The 19,059-nt window shown below is 41.4% G+C and overlaps 1 protein-coding gene and 1 long non-coding RNA gene across 4 annotated transcripts in view; one reads left to right on the top strand and one right to left on the bottom strand.

The window, feature by feature from the left end:
• PHACTR1 (phosphatase and actin regulator 1) overlaps positions 1-4,225 on the bottom strand; it is a 311,643-nt gene extending 307,418 nt beyond the window's left edge. For 2 of the 3 annotated variants that reach the window (XM_064443598.1, XM_064443601.1), the window contains exons 1-2: positions 4,121-4,225; positions 1,916-2,033 (exon numbers count right to left, since the gene is read on the bottom strand). In XM_064443598.1, coding sequence (XP_064299668.1) covers positions 1,916-1,976 — 61 coding nt within the window. In that variant the 5' untranslated portion in view covers positions 1,977-2,033; positions 4,121-4,225. Of the gene's footprint in view, positions 1-1,915; positions 2,034-3,258; positions 3,355-4,120 lie in introns of those variants that run through there. The other variant, XM_064443599.1, reaches the window with a different exon arrangement.
• The window catches only part of LOC135311998 (uncharacterized), a 42,242-nt gene that overhangs the window by 11,631 nt on the left and 11,552 nt on the right, over positions 1-19,059 (top strand). The gene's annotated exons all lie outside the window — the stretch shown is intronic.

Here is a 19,059-nt window from a genome sequence, read left to right as displayed (position 1 = left end):
GCATGGCTCTTGTATCAATGTACTGTTTCCAGTTGTGGAGGTAGTTAAGGTCTGGGGGCATCTGTGCTATGCTGTGGTGCACAGTGGAAGCATGCCGTTGGCATCCTTCATAAAATGTTCACAAGCAGGGGGACAAAAATTCCCCAAGTCTCAGTGCTGGTTCCTACTTGTTTGGGCCAAGCGATAGAAGCCTGTATGACAGTTCTAAAGGTCAACCCCCTGCTGATGACTTTTGTATCAAGGAACACAGTTCTGCATGACAGATTTTTTTCCTCATTTTGCATTTTAAAAAGGTGAAATAATTGCATTAAAACAAAGAATCAACCAGGTGGTAAGGTTAAAATTTAAGTCATGTATCCAACTGATCAGTACAAGCATTTCTATATGTGCTAACAATATAATTTCTCCAAGCATGGGTATGATTATTTTTTTTTCCTTGCCTTCTTGGAAGTCCTTACAGTGAAGGTTGCCTGTGCAACCTTTATTAGTTAGCTTGAGCACATTACTGTAATAGACTTTCATTGCATGAATACATATTCCTTCTTCCATGGTCCATTCTGTACCTTGCAGTGCACAGGGATGATGTTATAAACTGCTATGGCTTGTAAAGCAGTGAGTTGTAGGTTCCTGAATTTCAGTTTCTATGGAATAAAAAGGGGTTTGTTCTCATAGGGATATCCGAGAACTTACTTTAATGTTACTTCTGTAGCAATGCTCAGGTGTCCATTGCATTTTAGAGGTGGAGAAAAAGCCAGCAAAATCAGTCATTACCCTCAGCTGATTTCTTCCTGATTTTGAGATGCTTAGCATTTACTTCTGTGGTTCAATGCAGAAGGCTGTGTTGTGACAAAAATGGTTTTCTGTGACTTGTACAGATGAAAACGTATCACAACAGCTGGGGCAGCAGCTGGGCAATACAGCATGTGTTAGGCCGCAGCACATCAGCTGAGCCAAAGGTTAAAGGTGGTACTGACCCCCGTGTATCCTGGGATGGTGGCACCCCCCCGGATGGATTAGGTCTGCTCTGGGAGAATGGCCTCCAGAGGGAAGGCAGAACTCTGTTGGCCAGACCTTGAATTTGATTGGAAACTGATGAAATTAATGGTAGAAAAAAGCTGGATTGCGTTTTTAGAAAACAGGCAGTATGTAAAAACAAAAGAGGCTGATACAGATACTTGGTTCTTACAGTTTCCTTATATTTAATATGGTGTTAAAATTGTAAGGAACAAAAAAAACCCTTCTCTCTGAAATGGCAAGTTTTCTCCAAAAATAGAGCTGGTGAGAAAAATGTGAGCTTGCTTTACCAAAAATATCATCTATGTCATGAACAAGTCTCAAGTACATTAAAGCAAAGAAGCTTGATTACCCTTTCCCTCTCTTACACGGCACCTGCTCAGTGGGGGCCAGCATTTCACAGGGAGGGATGCAGACCAGTGAGAGCCTGCTGTTTGCATACAGTGTGCTGGACTGCCTCAGGGCTTTCCCAAACCAGTTATTCCTGCAGCACTGAATAACAACACGTTATGATCCTGACAGCATCAATAGATAAAGCAAGGATGAAGGGGAGGGACCCCAGAGGCTTACACAGCAAGTAGCAGGGCCATTGCTGTCCCCTCTGACTTGTCCATTTGGGTTCTGCAACACCAGAGTCTGGATCTTGGCAGCTCCTTTTGCTCCTGCTGTGCACCCAACAGCTCTCATGGTTTTTCCTTATCCTCTGAGAGGGCAAATCAGCTCTATCATTACTCTTCTTGTAATCCTTTTTACACCCCATGCATTTTGAAGGCCTTTCCTTCCCTATAGCCTCTCTGCACTTCAGTACGTCAGTCATGAGGGTTGGCCCTTGTCTGGCTCTATACATCTGAACTGTACAGTTAAAATAGTCATCTTCTGAGTCAGTACCAGAGTTTCTTACCTTGAGCTCCTTGACTGTAAAACAGTCTGTGAGCAGACTCGACATCCAAAAAGTAGTCCATTTTGAAGGAACTTTACGTTTGTGTACAATATTCCGGTATGGATGATCAGTCAGATTCCTGGGAAAGATTACAGAGACATCAGACAGAAAGAAAGGTGGTGAGTTTCTTTGTGGAAAGAACTGTGTAGGCAGTCACTAAAGTACTTTTTTTGGCATATTAGGGTCAAAGCATTTTCAAATCACTATTCATAGAACTTCGTAAGTATCCTTTTCTATTTTAGGATGTTTGGTTTAAATCCTTGTCTAAAGACATAAAAGAAAAGTCCTGCTGCAGTATTAGCGAGATTCCTAGCACCTTCCTAGAACAATCGCCTTTACTCTAGCCACAGTCTCCATTTCTTACAATACATACTTAGATTCACCTGGCTGTTACATTTGCTCTTAAAAAGAAGATCAGAAAAGCTTGGGGCAGGGACCGTCTTTAGCCAGATCCACAGCCAGCAGCTCTGAGTAGGCACTACTGTAACAGACTACATTAAAGGTAGCATTCGTGCCACTTATGCCAAAACACTGCACTAGAAAGGAGGACACAATACTCTGGATATTCTATTCCACCTAAATGACCAGAAGCCAACCTTGCCTTCCCTCTCCCCTCTTAGTGACCAGAGGTAGCAACCAAACATCCCACCATCAGTTTTAAAAGATGTGATAAGAACAATCATTAAGAAATGGTAGGCTAACTCCTAGCACTGCTTCTTAGCTAAACCAAAAATACGAATTTCGGCATTTTTCTGAACCTCGGATCTGTCTAGATCGTAGATTCCAACTGTTCACGATGTACACCGAATCAGGTCTGCCTCTGCGTGCAGAGTTCCCAGGATTATGCACATTATCGTGACCCTTCTCCAGCCTCCTTGCTATGTTTTACATTTTCTTCGACTCTGAACAACTCACATAAAAAAACAGGATTTGCAGAAAACACAATCTCTTCTCCACACCTCACACCATAGCTACGGCATATAATCATAAGCATAAAAACAGCTCTGCACAACATTTATTTTAAGACAGACAGACAAAAATACCTCCAGTCCTTTTCCATGCAAACCTAACAGAAAGGTTTGGGGCACGGAGTCTGACCCTTGCTTCAAGCAATTCCTTTAATTATGTTGGCAAAAATCAGGAAACCAGGATTCCAAAGCTTTCCCTTTTTCCTTTGATTCGGTTTTCATTGATCAACATGCAGTCCTTTCTAAAATTCAGAAGCCTATCCTGATGAAAAAACTTTTAAAATTCCTCAGCAATTCACTTTACTGTAGCACTCCCAAACCAGAAATGATACTTACTGCCGAGTATCAAGGGCTGCCTGGCAGTGGTGTAAGCTCCAGTAGTTTCAAGGAGGGTTTCTTTGATCTTACTAAATGTCCCCAGTGTAAGCAAACAATTTTGATTGTTTGATTGGAACTCTGATGAATAATGCATAACGTCAACTGGACTTCCTTTATCAGATAAAAATGGCCAGAAGATGTTGTTACTTAGCAACAAGAGGTGACACTACCATCATCTCCCCCACTCCCCCTCACCCTTCATGCTGAAAAATTAAGCCCCTGGTTTTGATTTGATAAAAACTTTCCCAAGGAAAAAAATCTACATCAAGTTTCCATAAGAATTTTTTTTTCCACTCTGATTTTCCTTGTTGCATCTCATATTCTGAGATATTTTTAAGTGTTTCATAATGATTAACCATAACACTGTGTTTTGTCTAATAATTTGCTTTCAGTAAGTAAAACACCTACTTTCTCTATCATTTACCACAAGGGTAATGAGATTGTTAAATGTTTCGCTATGAATATAATGCAAATAACATCTTGAGGAGATTAATTTCTTATCTGGTACTGCTCGTTGGACAAGGCAGACAGAAAAAGGAACACACAAAATATTCCACTGATGCTGTGAAATATACGGATTATCCAGAAACCTTTCCTATTACAGAATTCCTACTTTAAGTAATTCATTCATTCTTGAAGGAGCTCTAACATCTGATACAAGCATTCTCAAGGAATCATTGCGTTTCTGCTTAAAATACAGCCTTTTTCAAAATGTACCATGAAGCTTTTTTCAGGAAATACACATTGATAAAAAGCCAAAGCATTGTGAAAGATTTTAAAAATAAATAAATAAAACCAGATGCAGGAGATAAGTACTTACCAGTGTTACTGACCTCTTTCCATCCTACTGCCATGGAATAAGACTAAGCAAATGCAACCCAGTCTGTGAGCCAGAATGAACAGCTTCTAATTTTCACTTCAACCTCGAAATCAAGAGTACTGAATAGAGAAAGGTGACAGATCTGCTGTTTTATATTATGATGAAATGAAAGCTCTTAGCACAGATCTGAGTAGAACTGCTTTTTTTTATACCACATTAGCCTGCTAATTTGAGGAAAGTGAAAGGCTTTGTTTTACTGTCTTTTATCTGTTCTCTTTGCTACCCCCACAATTTAATTTGCATTTAAAATTATTCTTATGTCTCCACTGCACTCTAAGGTATGGAGCATTTTCTAATCACGATGAATGTTCGGTGTGGTTTTTGTGCAATGCCACTTTTATTCTGAGCCAGAAACATGGTGAGTAATTATAATTGCCAGCTATTTTCTAGAATGAAATACAGAGAGGATGTCTGATGCAGTTTCTGTTTTTTCCTCCATTTAGCAGTACATTGCAACAAACTACTCACTCAAAGCATCAGTAAAAACATAAATCAAATAGCACAGTGACACGGCATGATAGCTTAAACGTGCATATCCATAGACTGTGAAAGCAGAATATGTTTCCACTGAGATCTTTTCAATTATAATTTGCCTTTCCTGAGTTTGAAAGTGGGCTTGGATGGTTAATAAACTGAAATGTAGCACGGTTATCTCTTGGTGGCTTCCAGTTCATCTAGTTTGGCATTATTGGAGCTGCATGTTGTTTGGAATCCTGATGAAGCCAGGCACTGGGGGCTAACAAGGGCCATGCTACTAAGTTGCACAGGCATCACTTGCAAGAGGGCTAGGACCCTGCTTCTTCCATCAGGTCTTAGTGTAGTTCCCCAAAGTCTGATTTTGGAAGTGGATCAGAAATTGAAGAAGGCAGTGATAAAGTGATCCCTTGATAAATTTAGGCTCAGAAGTTCTGGCCAAGAGAAGCATCAGGAAGCAATCAGGCTTAGTCTTCCTGTATTTGCAGATGTTCTGCTCAAAAGATCAGGTATAAATGCCCTCTGAAATCCACTGCCACCAAACGTTACTGGTGCTCAAAACTGTGGGTTCTGAAAGGTTAGATTTTCATTTCCATATGAGAAAACTCAATATCGAGTAGCATAGGATTTCTCTGGCTTTTAAGAAGAAACCCAAGAAGATAAATAAACCATCAGAGTACAGGTTTTTTTGGTGCAGGTTAGAAAGTAAGAATCCCTGTGAGTAGATTACTCCATGGGTGTGTGCTCTATAGATTTCTTACATGCTTCTTTAAAGCACCCAGACAGTATAAAAGATAAGGGTGAGCTATATGTACTCCAGGTAGAATCTGATATGGCTGTTCCTACACTGGCACCCCACTAAATATGGTTGGATTGAGTAGGCGTCTCACAGTGCCACCTTAGTGGTGGATCTGGCTTATGCAAACTGTGTTCCTATTTTCAGAGGTGTAACAAACATTGTCATTCCTAAACACAAATTAAAGCAAAGACAAACAGCAAATACACTGCAAGCTTCCTTCTTTGCGTTTTGGAGAGTTGCTAGCACCTTCCTCATTGCATTTTTGAAGAGTTAGTATTTGCCATGATGACTACCGCACAGTAGGTCCCTCCAAGCCGTCCTCTGATAATTATTGGATCCATTACTTTATGGGCCAGGAGACAGTTGACTGTTTAGCCCAGCTGACTTTCTTCAAGAGAAAACCAGAAAAAAAAAAAAAGAAGAAAGGCTGGCAACACAGAGATGCAGCAGGAGAAATGGAAGACAGAACACTATACCTCACTTGCTCCAAGGATCATATCTGCTTGTTTGCAAGAAATATGGAATACTTTTTTTTCCTAGGGGCACTGGATCACCCAGCCAGAAGGAGGCTGAAGAAAATACAACCTTGCATGCTGGAGAATCTGGAGAATGTCTCATGGCATGTGTCCTTTAGCCTTTGGTGTGTCCTTCTGATCCTCTGCCATCTTCCACCATGACTGACAAGCGTAGTCATTGAAATCACCAGCAACTTCTCTACTGACCATTGCAAGATCATCCATCTTGATACCGTCATCCATCGCAGGGATTTACAGTTCACTTTAAAATATAGTGCAGCAGTTCTGACAGCTGCTAAGAGCTCTCTCTGACTAGGGTGTGCTTAGCAACAAGCAAGATAACTGCATTTATATTTATATGCTTCTGTGGCCTTCATCACTATAAGGGAAATCCTTGCCTGCCTGGTTACAAAGTCTTTAGGATGGCAGTGTGGGCTCAGATTTGACCCACAGTCCAGAGAAAGCTCTACTTTCAGAAAGGGAAATCCATTACCTCCAGTTCAGTTGAAAAGCCTACGTGTCTAGAAGAATGTTCAGGTGTAACAGTTCTGTTTTGAGGTAGGTATGATCCCCAGATCAGGCTTCACATACCCTTGAGGCTCACTCTGAAAGTTTTGCACAGCTCTTAAGCTAATGTACAGTGGTGCAGTGAGATGTGTATTCTGACTTGGTTTCCAAAGAACAGCCAAACACCTCAGGGGGAGGACAGGGAAGGACAGCAGTAGCCGGAAACAGAAACTATACTCTCCAGCTCTCTGAATGCTTCACTATGCTCTAGCAAGCCCTGAAGCCAAACTTGCAAAAACTCTGCTATTGAGTGGACCTCTTATCAACACAGGTCCCTGTCCAGGATAATGGGTGTCATGGTTTTGTAACATACGCTGATACCCATGGAGAACTAGACTGAGACTGAACTTCTTGTGAGCCAAACCATAAAACCAACCAACCAACCTCTGCCAAAGAAATACTTGGAAAAAACAGTCACACTTTGGAAAAATCTGAAGCTGGTATTCCTCATCATGTGTTTAAGTAACCCACTGCATCACATTTGACTTTTTCCCAAATTAAAAAAGGAAAACCAACCAAAAAAAAAAAAACTCTCAAGAGGGAAGTAATTGAACACTTGGCATTTAAAAGGAGTGAGTAGCCTTCTGGTTTTCTAACAGTCAGATATATGTAGGCATAGGGCTGGGTATTTTCCTACCCTGAACTCTCTACTGAGAACATAACTGTTACTGTAATGACTCAGAGCCTTGGGAAAAAAAGTCTGCTGCTGACAAACACTAATATTAACCTGAAAGAAAGTGGGAGAGAGAATGTAATGTGTGACTGAAGAAGTGTAGGCAAGGTGATTATTAGAGTTGTTTCCTGAGGGATACATTCAGAATAAAGGAAGAATATAAAAGTTTAAGCCCCTAAGCTATAAAGAATGGGGTTTTTTGAAATTATAATTATCAGCCTTGTGCTTAGATATATTAAAAAGAGAGGATTGCTAGCAAAATTAGGACACAAATATGTTCACTATTTCTTATTTGTAATGAAAGACAAATATTATGATGCACACAACATACAATAAAACACAAAAATATTCAAATGAGGGTTACAGATGCTTTACAGTGATAGAGGCTAACATTGATGCTTTCAGCAGTTTCTACAAATTTTGTACAACTCTGTCTTGGAGTCCTGAGGCTGAAATCACTTAGGAATTTTAAGAGAGTTGCCCAGAAGAAGAGGCACTCCCAGTGCAGAGGTATTTATATTTAAATGCTTCTGCCATAAAAATTATCAATATCAAGAAACAATGAAGAGACCATAAAGGTAGCCATGGCTCTTGAAATCAGTGGAAGGTTTGGTTTGGGTTTTCACAGCATCAGGGTCACATTCTTGTTATTTAGCTCCAAAGCAAGAACTGCATGGATTCCAATGCAGAAGAGATGAGCTTGAAGAGAGGCAGCTCCACCATCCTGTGTCATGAACAAGAAGTTCAGGAAGTTTCTAGTTGAGAAAATCTTAAAAGTGCTGTCATGGAGAACAAAGGTTAGCTATCCTGCATAGAAAAAGTCTATTCTAAGATGATATATGGCAGTTTGATACGCCTTCATTTGAGGGAGGAGAGGTTGAAGTCATAATTGTATGATAAACATATTAGAGAAGAGAAATTTTGGGAAAGCATGTATGTTAAAGCCTAATCCTTCAGTCCTTATACAGGCAGAAATTCTTCTGCATTAATAGACCTTCGTCATCCTCCTCAATTACACGACCAGATTATTATTTTTTTCTGTAACAAACTACGCAGGAATGGAAGAAGAGAAACTTTTCCAAATTCATTCCCATGGGTGACTTGGAAGTAGAGAAACACAGAGCTATCTGTGGCAGGGGAAGTGGATGAAACTAGTAAAATAGATCTTTTGGGTAAGCCTTCCTCCACTGCCCCACCAGCACGTAGCACTGATGGAGGTGGAGGCATCCCTTTTGGCTTCCTACTCACTTTTCAAGGAGTTCTGGCAAAGGAACTTTAAAAGGATTCAGAGGAGCTGCTGGAAACAATGACAGACAGACAACAAAATCATCCATCCTCTGTGCCTCTCTGGGACTGAGCAGCCACCAGGGCTTGAGCCATCCCCAATGCAAAGGACAGTGCGACTGGCCAAAGATATAATAGGGAATGCCTTTAATTTGCACTAACGCAGGGACCAATAATCTCAGTCTTAACCTTCATTGAAAGGGAAAACCAGCATGGGGAAACTGGAAGCTCCTGATGGCCTTTGAGAAATTGGATGAACAGTGGATGTAGTTTCAGTTGGTTGGTGGTTTACATGGGATAAACAATTCTGAAGTAACTGAACTGAATAAATACCGTAACGTGATAAAAGTCTAGGAATTGCAATCTGGTTAGAACAAAACCAAATTACATCTTGCCAACTGACTTTATGTAAGGCAAAGACATAACTGTGGAGTATTAATGAAGTCACAAGGTGTAGTCCTCAAATAACATGATGAGATTTAATATTCATAGGGCACTGTGCATACATAGATAAGTAATGCATATGAATGCCAGTCTTTGAATAATTTACAATAAAAAAAAAATCAGTCTCCTTTCCTGTTTCTATGTTGTGCTATCCTCCAAAAACTGCATCAACTTCTGATAAGGTTTTCAAAAGTGTTTGGCCTATGGTTTTTATGATTAACTTCCCTAGGAAGACAGATCAATGATGAGAGCTTTAGAAAAAAACATCTACCTGTCTTATCTTTCCTACCTTGTGTTTCTCTGGAGCTACTGAAGAGCCACATCTTTTTCATTGGGAATATTTATAGGACTTGTAATGAAACAGGTGAATGTAATTGACAAAATCATCCAGATACCTTGAGTATTCCTGGACACATTACTGTACCCCACTACTGGAGTTATTCCAAAGTTTTCATGTACCTTTAACTTAGTTTGGACACAGGGTTTTTTATGTGCACAAGTTGGATATTTTTGTGCATTTCAGATATGTAAGTATATGCAATTACAGGTTGCTGTGCTTTCCGTACTTTATTGAAGGATTTGATCCTGCATAAAACAGGCCTATGCAATGTCCAAAATGACTAGCAAGATAAGCCAGAAGAACATAATTTTTTCGTAATGATAGCGAGACTGTAGGGCTGTCAGGTTACTTCTGCCTTGTAGCAAAAGTATGGCCTAAAAGAGGAATATCTGTTGCATCCTCGTGTTTCATTAGCATGATGAGGGCTATACTAGTTCTCCTGTCTCCTCAGACATGCCTGCTTTCTGCCCACATCCTCCTCCTGTTTCACCATACACTGCAGGCCCAGGAGAGTGCTTCAAACTCTTCATGTTGTTCGTGATTTCAAAGAATTTCTGCTTGCCTTTGAACAAAACCTCTTTTCACCTTCAGTAGGAATTTGTAGGACTAACGCCAAATTTGCATTCTACCATGGAACAACTAATGCAGATCCTCTCCTCAGTTTCTTCAGCTTGACAGAAGATCAAGTCTTTTAACAGAACAACCAGACTGGAGACGGTTTCTAAAAAGTATCAGCCGAGGACAGGTCCAGTGTTTTATGTGGATGGGACTTATGTTCAGTCACCCCCACTGAGAAAAAAAATAATGCCTTTATTCTGTTGCCCAAGTTTCACTAATTGTTAGAGACACTACTGTCTCATTAGTGAGGTGTATCCCCATGAACTGACGGAACAGCATGTACAGGCAAACTGTAAATAATTGCCCTGACAAATGACATTTCGCAGTCTATGGGTGGTCGTCTTAAAATAACATTCGATGTTTGCTCAGTGCCCCCCCAGGTTGATAAGTAATTTTAAAAAAACATTGTCTTCAGGAGAATGAAGAAAAGTCACTTGTGGCACAGCCTAGAAGTTAGATTTAAAATAAAAAATTCATCTCACAGGTGCTTGTTTAAAACCTTACTGAGTCAAATCTAAACTCACTGGACTTTCCATTGATTTTTAATAAGTACGGCACCTCAGTTTCTTTCCTTATGGGGCAGATCCTTCTCTTATGGGCTACCTTCAGAAACACTGAAACTTATAACATTAAGCCTCCTGATTAACTCTCATTTGCATATTGTGTATTAGTAATTTCTGAACTATTTACATTTTTTAGCTAGCAAAACCAGCAAGTGTCCAGGCACAGCTGGCATCCTACTCCTCATCACACTTGGCATGAGTGATAGTTTTAACATCAGATGGCCGCAGGCTTAGATCACATGCCGAGATATGCGACTCGCACCTCTCAGCTTTTTGACATGATCACGTGGGAGCTCATAGCGTAGCTATAAATCCAGGGCTTGCTTTCTGTTCATTTCCAGTATTCAAGCCAAGTGAACATTAAAGCGAGCAAATAGAAAAGCCTGGCCTAAAAACCAGATCTCACTGGTTCTGTTGTATTTGGGGTGTGCACAACAGTAATTGCAAGACATGGTTTTCCTTGGGTTACTACTCCGGCAGATTTACAGATACTGCTCAGGAAGAGGGGTTGCCTGATTGCTCCCATGTTGCACAACAGAAGGAAACGTGAAGCTCAGAGCAGCTGTGGAATTCCAGCCCTGAAGCTACAAGGACGTGTGTTTTGTAAAGGTCAGTGTCTCCACAGAGAGGTGAGGGTGATGCCTGGTCTGTTAATGTAGCCCCACTGCATTCTTTTGAGAAATATGACTTTAATATTTCCCCTTCCCCTATAAAAGACTCCCAGGGTAATAATAACAATAAAAAACTCTCCCCCCAATGTTTTCTTTTTAAACACATCAAGCATCAGGAAAGCTGTCATTTCAGACCAACTTCTGCCCATCCCTATGGCAACTAATGGAAGCATTTAATACTATATATACAAAATGTAATTTGCTCCCCCACCATCTCTAGTTATACTCTTATTTTTATGCTAAAATTGCTCTATGACGCCTACAATGTTTGGAAAATGCTTCTGAAGTGACATGCATCAGAGGTTCAACGTCACTGAAAAAAACTCAAGTGACCAATTAAAAAATACTGACTTTGAAAAAGCGGTTGAGGAAATTAGCAGAGGCCAAAAATATCTTGTCTGAACTGTCATATTTGTAGTCTTGGAATGCCCAGTATTAGAACTAACAATGTCTTTGGAGAAGAAGGGGAGAGGAGAAATCAGGCACTGATGATCAAACCAGCAGAAGTGACAGTATTTAATATCTTTGCAGGCTGCAACCAGCGGTCCCTGCCACAGAAAGAACTTTAAAAGCTACGAAGCAGTCTGGAAGTCCTTCCTCTGCCTAGCTCCTTATAGCTTTAGAAGTTACTTAAAGTCAGCTTGAACTCGGGGCTTAAAATACTAAAATAAAAATAATGAAAAGATAAAAGTAATATGGATTTTTAAAATCTCCTTTTCAGAAGGAAGAGATGTAGAGTATTCATTGCTTACAGTTCTGTGTTATGAAGCTTCTGTAACAGAGAGCACACTTAGAGTTATTATTTGACTGTCCAGATCACCTGCCTTGCTGTTTTCTATTCCTTACCTCTTTTAGCTATACCTGTTTCAAACAGAGCTGAGTACCACACAGTAAAAAACTTTATTAAATACAAGCATAGTAGGAAATAACTTCTTTCTGTTACCCATTTGAAGTGGTCAAACATGCACAAAAAGCATCTCAGTTTCAAGTAGGCCAGATTTAAAGAAATATGTAAACATATTTTATAGTATGTAAACATACAAATCCACATATGTTTGGTTTTATATGTATAAACAAATGAGACAAGCAAGAAGAGAGCTGTTACGTGATAGTACACCACCTTTCTCATTGTTATAACAATAACAGAAACTCCCAGGTTATCAGAATGTCTCCTGGGTATCTCAAGTAGGGATTTCAAGTATGAAAAGGGTCCACTTCATTAAACTTAAGAGACAGAGTAGCTCTGCTGTTGCCTGAATTCTTATATTCCTTATTAGAGTATGGTGGTCTGCAGACAAAAGTCTTGTAACAATCACCAGTCAGCAAGGACAGGCATCACCTGCAAACAAGGCTGAGGAGGCTTGTTATAGTAGGCTTAGAGAAAACATGAAAAGTTATGCAGAATTTTGTGCCTCTTAGAGATGCCCAGCATGGGCAAGAGAGAGAAGTACCAGCTAACTTAGGAGATGGGTATCTACAGTATATCTTTTGGGGCATGCAAAGGAAACTCAGCTTTTGTGGTGGAAATAAGCGGGCATAGTACCATTACAATGGTGACTGAAGCTAGACAGTGCCAGCTGCTTCCTCTAAGGCTTTCTTGCGCCTTCCATGTGCTAGTCCTCTAGCAGGCATAGACCATTGGTAAACATCTACAACCTCCTAGCATGGTTCAATGAGATGAAGGCCTAACCAGGTACCTTTCCAGCAAAGGAACCACAGAGAAAACTGAAGTTAAGAGGAACTGACCATGCCTTTGCAAGGTGCGCCCCTGAAATATTATTGTCTATCTGGAACTACAAGTGGTGGGTAGATGGAAATAGCAATGTGCCAAAAAGGAGTAGGACAGAGTCTAGAGGAAGGAGGCGGCAATTGCTGTACGGAGTGAATATCGCAGCATGCTATAAAACAGCTGTCTGTAACCCTGTGATATGGGGTACTTCACATGTTTCGTATTTGGCTTGTATTTTTGGCATGTGTAGGTACAGGAATATAAGCAGCTCAATCCAAGCTGGCTAATACACACAGATAAAACCAGTCTCTATTCAAATCAGGTCCTAAACTGAAATTCACTGACTGTGGCAGGATTTGGTTTTCAAGATGTCTTAGTATTAAGATTAAAAGGGCTTCTGACACCAAGCCTTGTAAGAAACACACTTCGTCACAGAGTTCGGTGAACAATTTCCCACAAGATCATCCAACAACAAATTTCTCATCAGGGCTGGACTAGAGCTCGAACTGTGCCACCACCCCTCCTCCTGCTCCACGTTCTCACAACTGAAGAGGTACTTCAGCTGGGAAGCTGTTCTCCCTGGGCTCTGTATGTAGTCAGCAGCCAACAAAAAATAATTACCCCAGAGGTTACTTCAGAGTAATCCTGCCTCGCTTTCCTCACTGCTTTTATTACGAGCCCGCAGAAATGCGCGCTCTGTGAGAATCCTTTTTTCTCCCATCAAGCCCAAAGGGGCTCCATGTTTGTAGCTCCTGTGGTAGCTCAACATCCACGGCTCACAGGGAGGTTTCAGTGTGTCTCATAACAAATGGGAATGAGTTGTCTGACTGTAGAAATGAGGGAGAACACAATATACTTGGTTTAGCTTGAAAATGGGATATGGTGTATGACTAAATTAAAGTGTCCCTACCCAAAGGGACTAGCTGGACAGTATCTATAGTAGCACTTTATTGTATACGACAGGCTCCTTTAGCCGAATGCAGGCACTACTGAAATCAGTCTGTGTTTTACACCCATCTTCTGCAAGCCCACTGTTTGACCCCATGTGAACAGTGCACACTGGGAGACATTAACATTTTTTTAGTTACGTGAACTTTCAGTACTAGGCTGTAATTTTCCTGTCAATGCCTGGAGCCTATGAGAAAACGCAATTTGCTGGAAACAATTGTAAGAGTCTGAGGAGGTGAGGACTGGAACACACAAATAGTGTGTGTCTAATAAGAGAGCGATGTAGCATGCTCTCCAGGAAAAGGATTACTGGAGAAGGAAAAAGTGTTTGAAGGCAGTACTCAATGCAGAGTTGCAGTCTAAATGACAAACAGCATAGTGGGATAGATCAATAAAAGGACAGCAAACAACTACAACAAAAATACAGATTCACAGAAATACAAGACAAGGGGACCTGGAGAAGTTATATAATCCCTGTGCGCCGAGGCAAAATTAACCTCACCAAGCTCATTCTTCACTGACATTTCTCTAACCTACACTTTAAAACCTCCCTTGAAAGACAGGACAACCTCCCTGGTAGGCTTTTCTATTGTTATAATACCCTTAGGGTTATAATTTATTTTCTTAAAATCTCCCAATTTCTCTGCTACAAATTGAACTTTTTTTTCCCCCTTTTCCTCTGGTGAATGTCATGAATAATTGAGCAAGATGGTGTAACAGACGTCTCACATAGAAATCATGTATTCAGTTACTTTGCTGAAGGGAGAATTATAGTTGTCTGTAGGTGACTAGAAATCCACCATGATATTCTGAAATGTGAGAACCTTTGAAGAACACAGTTAACCATTTTCTTCTTAATGAAAAAACACATTTGAGATGCTTACAATAAATATTTGTCTAGCCCCTCAAGCGCTCTGTTCTTCAAGCCCTCTCTGTCTTCTGCAAAGGTTTTTTACTAACTTTTGTCACCTCAGAAAACATTGCTGTTTAGTTAATGTGTTTAATAATCCATTGGACTTCCCAATTGTCTGGAGGATTGTGACAAAGCCAGATATTGTCATTAATGATTAAAAAAAGGCTATTTGTCATTACTGTTGCAATAAGATGTCCTTCCATTTTCACACCCATGACTTCTTTATTCTTACAACTCATATGTATTTCTGTAATAAATAAGTTCCTGTCATGTAGTCACAGACTTCTCGCCATCTATTTTCTCTGAGGACATCTATCACCATCACTTTGATTTGTTCCTTTAAGTTAAGTTTGCCAACTGAAGTTGGGCTAGGGCAATGGTGATTCCAAGATTCAGCGGCCAACACCAAAGGGATAAGATAGGAGGGCTTGGTGATGACAGGGAATCACAGTGGAAGACCCACCTTCCCCCTCTAAAAAAAAAAAAAAAATTTATTCAAGCATAACCACAGCAATGTATATTCATATTGGATTGGCTAATAAATACTCTGAGCAGGATAAAAGCTAAAACTTGACAAGTGAAAAGCAGAGCGGCTTGAGCTCCCCCTTTACAAGGAAACAGCAAATGCTGCTGCTCCTAAGAGCGGCAGCCACAAGCCCCAAGATTGCTGGGTCCCTTCTAGCATAGAAGCTGGGCTTGCTTTTCCACTGCCACTGGGGGAACTGGAGGGGCTGGGACAGCAACTGCTGCTTCTGGGAGGGACAAACTCCCCAGCAATAGCTGCTTGGCAAAGCAAACAACCAAAACAGACCTCTAGCAAAGAGCTCTGTAGCCACTGCTGTCACACCGGCTCTCTTCCTCCCTGACAGTCTGCTTTGCTATGAAACTCTGCCTTGCCTAAACCTAGAGCTGTCTGTGAGAAGGAGCCCAGTTATGACCTGGGGTTGAGAAGATCATATATCCAAGATGTAATTAACTGAATTCCTTCTACTGTGATTAGGAGGGACAGCTTCATCCCAGCTGCATTTTGTTCCTCAGTTCATTGCGGATCTGTATTTTGCTAAGAGATTTAGCTAAGCACTGTACATATCTGCTTTAAACAATCTTTTGGAAATAAATAATTTACAATTTGTACTATTCCACTACTATTCGTCTTCTTCATAATTTGCCTTTGTGAGTCCCTAATGCCTGTAGTCATAGCTCAAAAGTCCCACTGTGGCAGACAACAAAGAAATAATCACTGCCTGAAAGAATTTACCATCTAAATTTTTTTTCATTAAATTCAGTAGCAAAAGCTGCTGGGAGAAGGGCCTCCTTGCTCCATGAAAGAAAACAGGGGAATAAATAAAAGAGCATGAGGAAAGGACGGACCATTACCATTAGTGGGACACCAGGACAGGCCTTTGTTTTAACTCATGGGCATAATGCACAAGTGCTTCCTACATTTCAGCAAGGTATAACCTCACCATATTTCTTCCTTAGGCGACCATGTTCCATTTCCTCCCCTTCCTAAGACTTCCTTCATTGCTGCTGCTCTTCTGGGATTATTTTTTTTACATTTCATCCTTTCTGCAGATTTTCAGTTTCTATTGCTCCTCCCCACACAAAGACCCAACCACATGAGATTCAGTACACTAACTTTTGATGGTAAGAAGAAGAGAAAAATACATCAAGCTACAGGCAAGCAGGATGAACAGCAGAGTGAGCTCCTTCCTCCAGGACATAGCTGTTCTGGCTCCAGCACACAGAGTGGCACCTTAATTACAGGCAGGACAATGTCTTCCAGGTCTTGATCTCTGCCATGCAACAACCTCTGCTTTAGAGCAGGGGTTGGCAAATGTAACATGGGTGCCAGACAGGATATGTAAGAAGATGATACAAAGGGAGCAATGCCACTGAGAGAGGCCTCATTAGGAAGCAGCCATCATCAGCTTCTGGCTCCCAAACCAGATGCTATTCATGCATTTTAAATGCTACACAGCATTAAAGTTTTGTGGGTTTCCACTAGCACATGTGCAATCTAACTTGGAAGAGAAAAATAGAAGCCGGACCACTCTCTGTCTGATCTGTGTCTTAGAAGTCACTAAACAAGGCTACGACATATTGGGAGAGATCCTGAAATACAGATTCAAGTAAACAATTGTAGAGGTGCAGCCCCTAGGAACTGGATAAGATGGAGAGACCACCCATGAAATAGATAAAGCAGAACTGTTCCCATCTGAAATACTTGTAACAAAAAGCTTCTGTAGGGAGCACATACCTATACAAGAAACAGAATTCATAACAGAAAAGTATGTAAAACACATTTAGGTGATGGGTTAAAACAGTTTCTCCTCTCTGCACAGGTTGTTCATCTCCCGTGGATGTAGTACTGCTATGAAATGGTAAATAGCTGCCCTGACATAGATGGACTTGCTAAAGCTGCAGAAGTGTGCTTTTTACTCAGCTAACTTAGGAAAAAAGTACACTTTTTCTCCAGTCATTCTCTGGCAAAGTGCAGTATATCTAATTTTGTTAAATTCCAAAACAGACTGTGCACCAAAGTACTTGTAGGTGTAAAGCAGAATGTCAAGGATGAGTCAAAGATTAATACCTAAATTATAGAGTGTGAAATGGGAATTACAGTCTTAAATATCACGTTAAGAACTAGGAAGTATTTACCTAATCTAAAGCACTACTTGCATTGTAATAGGCAAAATGCTATTCCCTTCAGTTAAAGGGGATTCTTTAATAGTCCCAGGCTTGAGCAGGGGGACTGCATAGGATGAAGTGGCAATTCAACGATAGACTTCTACAAACTTCAACAGAACTCTTATTCAGTGCAACACTCACTTAAGTACAAGGCTATGCTTCAGTCGTACCCGTTTCCACTGTTCTGCAACACAGATGAATTTAGGACTGTACTTAGGTACCTAGAATAACAGATGCTTGACTAGTTTATTTCCTTCAAACATATTGCTTCTTCCATTATCGCACTATAAGATTGTCAGGCAAGAAGTTTTCCGCTTTCATCAATCTGACCCTTCAGTCACCTCATTGTCCTGTTTTTCATCCATCCTTACAAAGCTTTCTTTTCCCTTCTAAAAATAAACCTAAAAATAATTTGGCTACCTTAGCAGTAGTCTTAACAACACAAAAAACTCTATGTGATGCTGTCAGGGCTTCCTGCTTTCTTATTTTCACCTTTTGCCTCTGTCAATGTGACGCCCATCTACAAGAAGGGCCAGAAGGAGGATCTGGGGTGACTACAGGCCAGTCAGCCTGACCTCAGAGCTGGGGAAGATTATGAAGCGGTTCATCTTGAGTGCGCTCACCAGGCATGTGCAGGGCAACCAGGGGATCAGGCCCAGCCAGCACAGCTGCATGAAAGGCAGGTCCTCCCTGACCAACCTGATCTCCTTCTATGACCAGGTGACCCACCTAGTGGATGAGGGGAAGGCTGTGGGTGTTGCCTACTTCGACTTTAGCAAAGACTTTGACAATGTCTCCCACAGTATCCTCCTAGAGAAGCTGGCGGCTCATGGCTTGGACAGGTGCACTCTTCACTGGGTAAAACACTGGCTGGATGGCCGAGCCCAGAGAGTTGTGGTGAACGGAGTCAAATCCAGTTGGCAGCTGGTCACAAGCGGTGTTCCCCAGGGCTCAGTATTGATGCCAGTTTTGTTTAATATCTTTTTCAATGATCTGGATGAGGGGACCGAGTGCACCCTCAGTAAGTTTGCAGATGACACCAATCTGTGCAGGAGTGTCGATCTGCTTGAGGATAGGAAGGCTCTGCAGAGGGATCTGGACAGGCTGGATTGATGGGCCAAGGCCAATTGTATGAGGGTCAACAAGGCCAAGTGCCGGGTCCTGCACTTGGGTCACAACAACCCCAAGCAACACTACAGCCCTGGGGAGGAGTAGCTGGAAAGCTGCCTGGCAGAGGAGGACCTTGGGGTGCTGTTTGACAGCCAGCTGAACATGGGCCAGCAGTGTGCCCGGGTGGCCAAGAAGGCCAAGAGCATCCTGGCTTGTGTCAGGAATAGTGTGGCCAGCAGGAGTAGGGAAGTGATTGTGCCCCTGTACTCGGCACTGGTGAGGCCGCACCTCGAGTACTGTGTGCAGTTTTGGGCCCCTCACTACAAGAAGGACACTGAGGTGCTGGAGCGTGTCCAGAGAAGGGCAACAAAGCTGGTGAAGGGTCTGGAGAGCAGGTCTGATGAGGATCAGATGAGGGAACAGGGTTGTTTAGCCTGGAGAAGAGGAGGCTGAGGAGAGACCTTATTGTTCTCTACAACTACCTGAGAGGAAGTTTTAGCGAGGTGGGTGTTGGTCTCTTCTCCCATGTAACTAGAGTTA

Source organism: Phalacrocorax carbo, chromosome 2, assembly GCF_963921805.1.
Source record: "Phalacrocorax carbo chromosome 2, bPhaCar2.1, whole genome shotgun sequence".
Classification (NCBI taxonomy): domain Eukaryota; kingdom Metazoa; phylum Chordata; class Aves; order Suliformes; family Phalacrocoracidae; genus Phalacrocorax; species Phalacrocorax carbo.
This window is presented reverse-complemented; position numbering and strand designations above follow the sequence as displayed.